Source organism: Heterocephalus glaber, unplaced genomic scaffold, assembly GCF_053883595.1.
Source record: "Heterocephalus glaber isolate CG9 unplaced genomic scaffold, H.glaber_assembly_v1.0 deba00001472, whole genome shotgun sequence".
Classification (NCBI taxonomy): Eukaryota; Metazoa; Chordata; class Mammalia; order Rodentia; family Bathyergidae; genus Heterocephalus; species Heterocephalus glaber.
The window spans coordinates 99,494,548-99,507,492 of NW_028258315.1; the positions used below are offsets into that span (position 1 = coordinate 99,494,548).

The 12,945-nt window shown below is 44.8% G+C and overlaps 1 protein-coding gene across 42 annotated transcripts in view; it reads right to left on the minus strand.

Moving 5' to 3' along the window:
- Magi1 (membrane associated guanylate kinase, WW and PDZ domain containing 1) overlaps window positions 1-12,945 on the minus strand; it is a 353,668-nt gene that overhangs the window by 194,755 nt on the left and 145,968 nt on the right. The window contains exons 1-2 of one of the 42 annotated variants that reach the window (XM_087181667.1): window positions 9,927-10,030; window positions 9,454-9,533 (exon numbers count right to left, since the gene is read on the minus strand). The exons of 38 other annotated variants lie outside the window; for them this stretch is intronic. Coding sequence is in view for 1 of the 4 variants with exons in the window: in XM_087181657.1 (XP_087037783.1) it covers window positions 9,927-9,993 (67 nt within the window). In the remaining 3 variants the exon portion in view is untranslated. Of the gene's footprint in view, window positions 1-9,453; window positions 9,904-9,926; window positions 10,042-10,192; window positions 10,524-12,945 lie in introns of those variants that run through there. 3 more of the 42 variants (XM_087181664.1, XM_087181657.1, XM_087181665.1) reach the window with 3 other exon arrangements.

The window sequence follows — 12,945 nt, forward strand, 5'->3', positions numbered from 1 at the left end:
GATGACTGCACTGTTCTGTTTCTTCAATGAAGTGGTAGTTACAGGACTGTATGCAAATACCAAGTGCCAAGACGCAGAACATTGCATTCAAAAAAGAGTGGATTTTATTATACACTTAAAAAGTAAACAAAACCCACATTTCAAAAATTCTGATTTTAATACTATAAATTAAACACTTCTCAAAGATACACAGAAATACTTAAAATTCACCCAGATTAAAGCCATCCAAAACTAAAAGAAGTTTGCTTAATGACAAAATGTTGAAATATATATATTTTCAAACTAACAAGTAACAGACTTTTTTAAAAAACACCTTCTCGCTGGTTGGCAAGCAGAACAGTTCACTCCAACACCTTCCTTCTATATTCTGGAAAATGCAAACACGATCCTAGGAGGCTTCTGGAACAGGAGAGGCAGGTTTCTCCTCACTCCGTAATGAGCCACAAACACTGCCCGTGGAGAACGGGCACCGTACCAAGGCAAAGCCACACTCTCTCTCCCTGGGGCTTACTGCTATCCAGCTGAGAAAGATTCACGTTCAGAGCTTCATCCTAACCGACTTCTGGGGAAATACTCTGCTATCCAGATCAGGGTTAAAATCCTTTTGGTACCTTTTGACATTTCCCAATGAGATACTGTTGAGCTCAAAACTCTGTTGCTTTTTAAAAATTGTCTTTAGAAATTAACCGTGCTTTCTTCTTTGCATTACGCCCTACAACACAAGGAAACTAAGCAGAAGCCCTCAATCACCAAGTAACTCTAAAAAGTGTCTGGGAGGCCAGGAGCAGCTCACTTTCCCAGGACAGAGGAAGCAATGTGTGAGGACTCAGCTCTCTAGCACAGATGTGGTTCTTTACCCGAGGCTCTAGAACTCAGCCTTCTCAAAGGCTTCTTTTTTGAATAGCCCCAGAGCTCCAGCTCATCTGCTTGCCAAAGATTCCCTGAAAAACCCATATTATAAGCAATTCAAAGCATGAAATGGAAATTGTTGCTTTCAACTCTTGTGACGATGAAAATGAGGAGCTGTCAAAAACTCTGTGTTCCTTCATTTCCCATGTCAGATTTCAAGAATACAGATAGCAGCACGTTATGGGAGACAAGAACATAGACTAAGGGTGAGGCATTCCTCCCTAAAGTTGATCCTCTGAAGGCAGAGCATTTGCAATAAAAGGTAAGTCTGGCAGGAATGCATTAATAGCAAAAGAGAAAAATGAATCTTCAGCATCGACACTGACCTGAGCAAAATGACAAAATAGTCCTCACATGTACAATGCACATTAAAACAATGAATTACTAAGCATCTGATCACACTGCGAAGCCTGGACAACACAAATCAGTCTCACCACTCTACTCATGAGACAGGCAGTTCAAAAGTCCTATCTCTATGGAGTTGAAACAACTGGAAAATGAGAGGACTGGATAAAAATAAAACCTCAGGATTCCCTTGCAATATGATGCTCTGCAGTTCTAGGAATTGGAACTGGGTGGGGCAATGTATTGTCTTTCTTGCTCCACGAAAATAAAAGCTCCTTGAAGGCAAGAATTGTTAATCATTGTAGCCCTGATATATATACCAGAGTGTCTGGCATGTAAGATGTGCTCAATAAATTTCTGATGACCAAATCAATCAATGGTAGTAGTGGTGGGGTAAGTTTGCTCTGTGTCATCACTTGACTGTCAGATTCTGTAAGTAGGTAGCAATTATCACTACATCTAAATTGTAGTTCCTAGGTGGACCCCGGAAGATACACAAAAATGTATGGGACATTGAACTTATCTTTAAACCAGTAACACAGGTAGGAAAACAAGAAAGACTACTTGGAAAGATACCCACCTAGACAGTAAAAGGTTTTAAATGATGCCATAGAAGAGTGCTGAGTAGGGTCCAGGTTGCACAAAGTACCTTACGCAGACATGAATTCCTAGAGTGTGAGAAGCCCAGCAATGAGTGGTCAAACAATTTAAAATGGCAGACATGGACCCTCATTTCCAGAACAGGCTGTTCTGATGGGGCGGGGGGAATAAGGTGCTTTGGCATTTTCATAGATGAACAAAACCGTATGCAACAAAGGCCAAGTTCAAACTTGCCATTTTCCACACCCACTCAGGCCAGTGCTGGGTGCCTCAGTTCCACACTGCAGCCGTCACCTTCCACTTTCCTTCATCACTCTTCCCAGAGCTTGCATGCCATCTGGGGCTCCACCCTCCCCCTTGGTTCCCATTCTGTTACTCACTAATCCTCAAGCTCAACTTCCTGCATAACCCTTGGGTTGCTCCTCTACCTCCTCCACCTTGACTCGAGCTTTCATTTTAACCATTACATTCTCGTTGGTCTCCTTGCATTTACTTCACCCCTGAAATCAAGCGCCCCAAGCTCTTTCTGCCAAGGGCCAGGCGGAAAATAGTTCAGGGTGTGGAGGCTCTACGGTCTCTTACAAGTACTGGGTCCTTGAGATGTAGCACAGAAGCATTTATTTTAAAAAATTAACATAGGACTATTTTACAATAGAACTTTATTTGCAAAAACAGCCAGTGGGTCACAGGTGACATCATGATTACCTCCCTTAGGTGGATGCCAAAGTGGTTTCCAAAAAATGCGAACACAAGTTCACAACTCTCTTGTCTAAACACCTGCAAGACTCCCACTGCTTCAGGGTGAGTTCCGGCGCTTATCTCCTAGCAAGACATACAAGTTTCTGGGTCCTTCCCCTGCCTGTCCCTCCACAATTCTTAGGACTGCATGTACCTCCAATGGTGACTTGATGCATTCTAGAAATACCAGGTTCTTATGCCTTGATGTGCACATACTTGAGTCTTCTTCTGGCAGGTCTCCAGGTGTCCATCTGGCAACCTGTCTGTCCTTTCAAGTTCATCACCAGTATCTCTCTGCTACAAAACCTTCCTAGATGCGAATTCAAGAAAAAGTCAGGCTAGTCTCTCTGTCCTCCAAACACTTTTACATATTTCCTTCATGGTCTGTGTGACAGTGGACATGTCTCCCACCATCATCTATGTTACTGGACCTTCTGTGAGGGCAAAGACAAGTTTCATACATCTTTTTTTTCCCCAGAGCTGATTCCACTAAGCTTTTCCTTTTTTTTTTTGGTACCAGGGATCAAACTCAGGACCTTGTGCTTGCGAGGCAGGCGCCAAACCACTGAGCTAAATCCCCGGCCCCCTATGGTTTTTTTCCCATCAAGTTTATTGGTACATTTTCGGTATACAATACAGTTACATTCATCATTGGGATCTTGCACCTTTACATGAGTATCTTGGTTCTTATTTTTTCCCCCTTCCCCTGCCCTCCCTTCACCCCCTCCACCCTTCCCTATTTGCAAAGACTTTGTTTCCATTTTTTTCCTTTTCTCATAGTTTTTCTTTTCCCTTCCTTCCTTTCCCCTACCCCTCCCACTTCCCCTGCTCCTTTAGACCTTTTCTTCCTGTTACACAATTATCAATTATACATTTTTTGAATTACAATATCAAGATCTAGGAGACATTACCACAGATTTTACAGAATTTAAAAGGATATAGACATACATCTTCATAGTCCCAGGACCTAGGATAATATCTAGCCCACAGCTAGATCATAATAACTATTTGTTTCATTAATTAGTAAAAAAACCAAAACATTAAAATTTCAATTTGGTGCTCATTTGACCGTGTATAACTTTAAAGAAATGTGAATTTGCTCATTGTTGTAACTTGGCTGTGTCAAGTATTTTAATCCAACACTTGCTATTAAAACTTGTCCAAATGTAGGAATGAACTGCTCTTTTTGAGGATGATATAATTCAAATTTTTCTCGTTTAAAGGAGATGTACTTTAAAACTGCTACTTAGGTCTTTCCTCATTAATCTTTAATTAACTTCTTCAACAGTGCTGAATATGTTGCATCCTTTTGCAGAGTGCTAAGTCCTCAAAGCAATTAGTTTGTTCTACTAAATATGACCATGGCAGGCAAAGCTTCAAAGAGCACAGTGAATTCCAATAGTTCTGAGAAACCCGAACTGAGCCTCTAAAGCCAGGGGACATGGATGCAGAGTAAAGATCATGAAAAGTGCAAGGGTTTTCACCTACTAACTCTTGGAAAGTTTGAAAGACTGATCGTACTCAGCTTCGGCAAAGACGAGGTAAAAAAATACTCTTGGAGACACTGATGGGAATGTACATTATTCAATGCCTTCATTTGGTGTACACTGTGTCTTTAACTCAGGGGTGCTCCTTCAGGAGTCTGATCCACAGAAAGAGTCACAGGTTGGGCCTTTCGATGTCGACCTAACATTCAGGCTACAGAATAATGGTCTAAAGGACAGCACAACACAGCTCTCCAAGAGCGCAACACTGAGCACTGCCTCCGGACAGCCTGCGCCCGTGTCTGCTACACGTCAGAGCTCACTCAGCCTCCATTGGAACTGCTGACCCTACACCAAAGATGACCCACTCCCACCTTTCCCCATCCAGTTTAGGTTCAAAACAAAAACAAACAAAACAGAAACCACCATCCTTCGAACGGTTTAGGTTCAAAACAACAATACAAAGCAAAGTGGAATTGTTCATTCTTGCCCGTTCTCTGTCAGTCTTCTTCTAACCCAGCAGGCAATCCTTCTAAGCGTACTTTCAAAATGCACCTCTGCGTAGCTCTATGTACCAGCCCTCCCTGTACCACTCAGCATGTTCTAATGTACTAAATAATCTACTTACTGCATTACTAGACTCCTTCCGTCTTCTCTGAACAGAACATAAACCCTATGAGGTCTTCATCTATGCTGGCTGATCATATGTACCAAGCATCGAGATTAGCTCCTAGCACAAAAAGTTTGTTAAATAAATATCTGCTGAGTAAGCAAATATAACAGGCTTAAACCAGCCAGCCCTAGCCTATCCCAGACTAATAAATGTAGTAACAGTTATTATTAGAAAGAATGAAGTAGGCATACATGTACTGATGGGGGAAGTTACCCAGAGGCAAGGGCAGTAAGAGAAACCACACTGAACTGGTATGTAAACATAAGTACTATGGCATTGTTAATATGGAAAAAATGGAAATACCCTTAAGTCTCAACGTCAAGGTGAGGGTTAAATAATTTATACCATTCTCTCCCTACTTTAACATACTAGGTTCTTGTTACCAAGAATTATGTGCAAGTATTTGTTTTGTCATATTAAGACATCAATTTCAGGAGGGGAAAAATGGGACTTACTGATTAAATGGAATACACAATGATACCCTTTTCTTTGAAAGAAAAAAATGAAAAGAGCTTTTATGTGTATATTGATGTAGAAAGATTGGAGGGAATCACAAACACACACAAGCAGATACAGACATCAGCATAAATACAGAATAGCTCTTTTTGGGGAAGAAGGTTGAGAGCAGAATGGGTAGCTGTAATTTTATACTATAGCACTCTATTATGCTTTACTTTTCTGCAAGTAGTCATGCAAACTTGTTTTGCTAATCACAGTAATTTTTAGGAACACACTTCTCACAGCTGAAGGATTTCATTTTAACTAATCATTTCTACCTGATTCCCTATTCCCTGATCTTATTAGGACAAAATTAACAAGGGTTCCAATACAAACTCCAGGAGATCGGGAGGGGGGATTTTGTCTGTTTTGTTCACTGTGATATTATCCCCAAGATCAAATAAGTGCCTAGCACATAGTGAGCACTTAAGTGTTTCTAAAATCAGTCGTTCCTAGCAAAGGCTCTCCGCCAGGTAAAAACATAAGTGGTGAGTTACAGGGATCCAAAAAGCTACAAAGAAAAACAGCAAAGGGTTCCATAAATGGGAGTGTTAAGCCACATAAAAAGGAGATGAATGCTTACAGAGTTTTTTGCTTCCTTTTCTGACCTCTTATCTATAATCACGTATTTTTAAAGCGACTTTCTTTGGCATTGCTCCACAATTAATTAGAAAATTATGGCACTTGCTGTCTTTTAGGCAAGTTATCTCAGACAGCTGTCAAATGTGTAGGTTCCCACGAATCTAATCTTTACTGCTGAGAAGAAACATACCCAGTGAGATAAATCAGATCCAAGACCTACTCCAGCATGAAAGAAAGAGGAAGCGGAGGTTCCTTAATCAGAAGGAAAGCATCAACTTTTACAATCAATGAAAACTAAGGACTTTTTTGTTTCCTACAGAATATAGGATAAACTAGTTGGTTTGTGGAAAAGAATATCTATTATTAAATACAAGGGAACATACCCTTCCTTTTTCTTTGTTAACATAATTTTTCATGGAGTTGCAATTTTTTGCTTTGCTTTGCTAAGAGCTATAGCACCTAGCAAACAGCTCAAAATTCTAGCAAACTGCTTCAAAGTTCCTGATGCATCCACTCATTCAAGTCTTCACTGCACATATATTATGTGCCAAGCATTGTGCTTAGAAGAAGAAACAGAAAGAGAAATAGAAAAACCTCCACAAAGATGTTATACCTCAAAGAATGGAAGTGAATTACGATTTTTTTTTCCTGCCCTTTCAGGTCAGACGACCACGAACAATAGAACTTTACAAATCTTCTCATTCAGGAGGATACAAACTACCTCGTGCGTCATTTTCAAGCCCACGATCTCTCCTCACATCTAAGATCTGCTCAAGCATCTTTTAGTAGAAGTTAGGTAACATTTTCCCATTCTGTTTTTATGCCTAAATTTGATAGCCTTCTGAAGCTTTAGGAATGTCAACCTTTTTGGAAGAAGGGAAAAAAATCAGCAACCACAGCTCAAGAACTATGTCAGGAGGAACAACTAAACTGAACTAGGTATCTAGATGGCAATCATTCAACTCACTAGACTCTCAGGAGTAAAGGTATTCAGTGGCATTTTCATCACGATGGGAACACTTGTCAAATGGGTTTACCAATGAAAAAGGGCAGACTGTATGCTTCAGAGGCACTGCCTGGGTATAATTTTCCTGGCATGGCCATTTCAAATTAATCACGTAGATGTGCTGGAGGCCAACAATGGCAGAGACTTATCAAGAAGACCTGGGGATCTAGGGAAGACAATACTTTTGCAGTGAGTGTTTACAACATGTCAAACATACAAGTCACCAGGAGCCTACCTGCTCTCACGCAGAAAGCACCAGCATTCTGAACTCATGGCTGGTACTGCTGCCTTTTCTTCCTACCAGATTTCTAAAAAAAATGCTATTACAGGTTTTCTGGTGCCAGAGGATGTCAGTATGACTGCATGGGATGTGCTGACATTCAAATATTTGGGGTCTGATTATCAACATAAGACACATTTTTAAAAAGGAAAAAATAAACATGCTGACAAAATGGTGATTAGTAAATGAACTGGATTTTGCCAGAAAAATGCAGTTGTAAAAGAAAAAAAAGTATTTGGAGTATTTTGATGGGAAAGGGACCTTGTGATTTAGATTTTGTCAAGTACTATCATACCTATATTTACTTCCCTTTATCTTCAGTTTTAGGTGTCTCCCTAATTCTAGTTCCTACAACAAACTGAATAAACCAACATCAAAGAAAAACGCGTGAGTCCTATATACTTCTAGGAACCATGAAATAGGCCAGTCTCAGTTGTATTACATCACCAGTTTTATATGACACTGCATAAGATCAAAGGGAAACTACAATAGAATTTTTCAATAAGTGGTGTCAATTAGTCGTGGTGCTTGGCTCCTTTGCGAATATGGAGCTCTCATTCTTCCCTGCTCTTCTCCCCTCTGTTCCCAATCAAATGCTAAGAATGAATGGGAAACAAGGAGAAAAGGGGAGTGTCTGTCCTGACAGCCTTCTCTTCCAGATGTGCCTCAGTAAGTAAGACTAGCTACAGTCATTACTTCCGTGGTTCCATTAATTCACAAGTGTACCTGCTGTTATTATACATGAGAATGTGTGCAGTACCTATGAGTGCTCCTCTATGCTAACGAAGCTGTTTTCTGCAAGCTTTCAGAGAACATGGGCTCCATGGGTTGCCAGCTCCAGCGGACATGGTGGAGCACAGCACAAACTCTGTTTCTGGCCCTGGTCAGATGAAGAAGGGTGAGGCTCCACTCTCCCCTAGGGGAGGTTCCATAGCAAACACAACTGTCCAGGCTTTTTGCTCAGCAAGGATCAGCAGGTAAGCCTGAAGTCTAAAGGTAATAACAGATTGATATAAGAGCCATAATTTAGCAAAGAGAATAACTGACCAATTCCACATCTCTCTAGCCAACACAATAAACCCAAACACCAAACTTCAAATGTTTTCTAAAATGCTGCTATAGAAAAACAACTTGAAATATGCAGCCTAGGAAACTACATAGGACATCAAACTGGTATCGAGGGATGGAAATGAGAGGACACAAAAGAGTGCCCAGAAGGAACCCCTTCCCTTTGCCCGCCCCCTTTTCCTATGCCAAAAGAAAAAGGCAGTGAGAGGCAAGGGCTGACTGCTTCTGTTTGCTCAGCCGAGAAATCAAGTCTCTGCTGATTCTATTAATCTGCTAAAGCTTTCAACAGCACTAAAATTCACTGGCAAGTGATGCACCATGCCTTGTTGATGAGTTACAAGGCAAGTTCAATCATAAAAACAATCTGAACACATATCGAATCAATACAGGATTCCAAAGTGCCATAAAACACCGATTTTCAGAAGCTATTAGTCTTCTAGACGATAAAATATAGCTTTTCTCAACTAAGAAATTCACCTCCCAGCCCAAAAGATAATGTCATTCTGAGTTACAATGTCTGTAATACACAGTGATATGTACCATATAGAACACTGTCATAAGATGTTTTCAATACAGAGTTACAAGGCCTTCCTCAACAGGGAGATAGATCTTCTGCAAGGGGAGGGGGCAGGAGAAGGAAGGGGAGAAGGGAAGGGAATGAAAAAAGAACTAAGATGTGCTATGTCCATGTACCAACTGCACACAAGGAATGTAATCGTTATGTACTGCAAACATTTCATTTCAAAAATGAAAATTGAAAAAAAAAGCTTCCAAGTTTTGTATGAACCTCTGACAAATATGTCTGAACCTTTTGGAAACACTGAACAGATTCTCCTCAAGAAGAGCAGTGAAACAAGCAAACAGCAAAACCCAGCAACAACAAAACCCAGCAAGGGCTATCTGGCCAATATAAATACAAATTCCTAAGTAGTTTCCTAAATGATTCTCAAAGCACAGGGCCCTGAGCGCGGTTAAAGCTGAAAATAGGAAAGGGTACTATATTCCTATTCCTTATAAACGAGCTACACACACCCTCAAATAATTCAGCCCAAGCTCAGACCCGCTCCCTTTGTGTAAGCAGCAAAGACTATGTATCAACACAGTGGACAAGACAGCTTCATTACCTGGTACCCAAGTGAGCTAGACTTGAGCGCTGGGGAGAGAAGGGTCAGCCCTCTGCCTCTTTACAAATCCCCCTCTTCCAGGCTTGGAGGACAGCCCCGCCGCTGCCAAACACTCAGTCCGCCACCCCCAGGCATGCATATCTTACCTAGATAGGACACAGCTCTGATAAACGCACGCTAATTTCCAGGAAGTAAACTTAATCCTCCAGTGTGCACGTTCTTCCTTCTAAAAATAGGGAAAGGGGGAGGAGGGGCTGCAGGCCTGCCCGTCCTATCTGCCCCGGGGCTCCCGCAGCCCTCCGAGGGGGAGCCGAGGCATCCGCCCGCTCCTGGCCAGGGCTCTCCCGCGTCCCCAGCCTGGGCGCCGGACAATGCAGCGACACACATTTACCAACACCTGCTGGAGCCTGCTACCGTGCCCGGGGCGGACTGGGCCCCTCCCTCGCCTGGCCTCCGCCGAGAGCAGGCTTCCCGTGCGCCTTCAGCGTCCATCGGGCTCATCTCGCAGCCCTTCCCTCCCACCGCAGGCCCGGTTCCGAGGCCCTGCTCCAAGCCCCGAGGCTGACGAGCGAGCTCGGAATGCACCTCACTTCCACGTAGCCGCCGATTCGACTCCTACCTGCAATGCGGAGGAGGCGACACAAAGCGCACGCCGCGCTCCCTCGCACCCCCTTCGGAAGCCCCATTGTTCGCCAGGCATCCGCGCCCGCCCGGCGGCTGGCGGCCCCGACCGACCGAGCGACCGACCCGCCGCGCCCCGCCCCGCTCCGCCCCCGGCCCCGCGGCCCTTGGCCTCCACCTCCGGCTGGCCGCCCGCCGTCTCGGTCTCCGGGCCTCCTCCCGCTTCACCTCCGCGGAGGGAGCCGCAGCCCGGCCCGCACTTGCCTGCAGAGCGCGGCCCAGATCAACCCCGCCTTTGTGCGGCGCAGCCCCCAGCTGGTCCTCGCGCTGCGGCCCGGGCTCGGGCGGCGGGTGAGGCTCGAACCCGCGAGCGCCCGCCACCTGACCGCGGAGGCGCGGGGCTGCGGTGGGCGGCGAGGCCCAGGCTCGCCTCACGCTACTGGGTCGCCCCAGCGCGCGCCGTGCCTGCAGCTCCCACCGGGTCTCGGCCGAGCGCGCCGAGGGAGCCTCCCATCACGGGCCGCTCGGGCCGGGCTGCAAATCCGGGCCAGGCGGGTCGGCCAGGCGCCCATGGGCAGGTGCAGGTGCCCGCAGGCGGCCCGGAGCCCACCGCAGGGTGCGGAGGCCGAGGGCGGGAGGGCCTGTCTGAGGGACGCAGCTCTGACTTCACCGGCCCGGCCCCTTCCGGTAGCACCGGCTGCGGCCCTCCCGCCTCTTCCCCGACTTTGGAGGCAGTTTGTGGATGTTACTCCTACGTATGGAACGACTGCTTTCCTGGGAGTTGCAGAGGATGGAGAGGCTTAGAGTGCCTGTGAAAAATCCTTGCTTTTTGGCGGTACCAGGGATTGAACACAGGGCCTTCACCTGAGCTGCATCTCTAACGCGCCTGCCCGTCTTCCTCCTTTCTTTCCTTCTCCCCCTCTCTGTCTCTCTCTCTGTGTCTGTCTCTGTCTCTCCCCCTCTCTGTCTCTGTTTCTCTCTCCCCTTCTCTCTGTCTCTGTCTCTCCCTCCCTCCCTCCCTCTCTCTCTGTCACTGAAGTCCATAGGCTGAGCTTGGACTTGCCATCTTCCTGCTTCAGCCTCTAGGGGAGGGTTGGGATTACAGATGTTTATCACCGAGAATCCACTTTCAGGAACTGACACAGAGCAGTTACATGTGGAATTGGGCTCACAGTTGAGCAGTTCTTTACTGCTTGCCCTTGTGCTATCCAAGCCCATTCCTTAAAAGAATGTGTAAGAGCCCAGGGTTACCTGCAGCCTATTTCTTGTGAGGTATTTCTCCCTTCACCTCCCTAAGAGAGCTTTCCTGAGAGACTCCCAGCTTTGGGCTTTCTCTGTGCTCAGAGGGTCGTGCACTGGCAAGTGCCTCAGCGAAGCCCTGCAGCAAGACAAGAAGCACTCCAGACTGTCAAAGGCAGGCCTGGCCTCCTGCCGCCCAGGCTCCAGAGACCCGGGCAAGCATCCTCCCAGAGTGCACAGCTAGAGGTGTTGTGAGGTGAAAAATGACAAAACAAGCAAAGGGGAGGGAGAAGGCAAGGGACAGCCCTAGTTTTGGTGTTTTGGGAGGAGGAGGGTAGCATGGAACAGACTTCAGGTGGAGAGGCAGCCAGACTGCAGCTGATGGCAAAGCAGTCTCAAGGGGACAGGGAACACCACTAGGAGGACAGCAGAGCACTCAGACTAGGATAACACGAGTTTTCCCTCAAATGCAGGATCAGCTGGATTTCACGGCAAATGACAAAGCACAACATATTTCTTCAAGCTTGCTACTCAGTCAACAGGCGCTGTGCACGTGAATCTGACCTGTGGTCCCCGACACTCCCTGATGAGGAAGAACTACATTTCTAAAGCTCCTTTCTTCTGCTGGTCATGTACCACCTCCCCACTTTCCACCCATGTGACATCCGTTAGTTACCTGCCTACTCCCCTACTGTAAAAACTGGATGAAAAACTACTCACTTGTAGGGAGGATGATACAAAGTAACTGGCACAGCCCACCCTTATATAAAAGACTTGCACTAAATGTCACCTGTTCATACTATCCCTATTATGATTAATTTACTTCTATATAAGGCATTGAAACAAAATGAAAGCATACACCCAAAGGGACCTGCAACATAAAACACCTTCCAGGGCTTCAATTAGCAAAATACAGACCCCAGAATCCAGGGCCTTATCCCACCTGGCACAAAACATAAATCAGACATTTTGGAAGAAAAATAAGTTGATTTGCTCCATTCTTGATTCATATCTGCTTTTGGGCAGGTAAAAGGGTCTTGAGTGCTGAATGCAAAGCATTAGCTCCCATTTTTTGGTCTGAGAAAAACGAAAACTTAGGGAATAGTTTCTTTTTCAATCATGTTCATGTGAGGATTGACATCTTTCCTTCTCTCTATCATCATCAAAAAAGAAAAGCAGATATTACCTACAACTTTCAAAAGTCTTCAGCCATAACCTAATACTTAAAAACAGAATTTGTATTTTATTAGTTTTCCACAAGATGATAGTGCAATAAAAATTAAATTACTCCCTCACAAGGGAACTGCATAGAGTCTGTATGAAGGGAACAAAAATATAAAAGTCACTCTCTTTATGAAGAAGAGAACTTTTATTCAGAAAGCACTTACAGATGTAGCTTTCCAATCTGCGATAGGGGGAGGAAAATAGCCTTCATTTGGTTTGGAAATAATCCTAACAGTAACAAATAATTTTCAATCTGAACTCCAAAGATAAGGTTTCTCAAGAAGAGTCCACGGAAATCTACTCAGGTTTTATCAGAGATATACACTTGATCTCAAAATCCAAGTCTCTCGAGTTCACGAGTCTCCCGCACATGCCAGGAGAGATGGTGACCTGCATTTCTTCTGAAATCACTTGTTATACACAAAAAGCTAGAGCCAAAGCACCGGCGAGGCTTCTTCCTTCCTGGGGGCTGACCTCCAGACTCAAGGAGAGTGGAGTGGAGTCCTCAGGCCCTTCCCAGCACATGAACATATGGACGCTTCTTTACTGGCAGC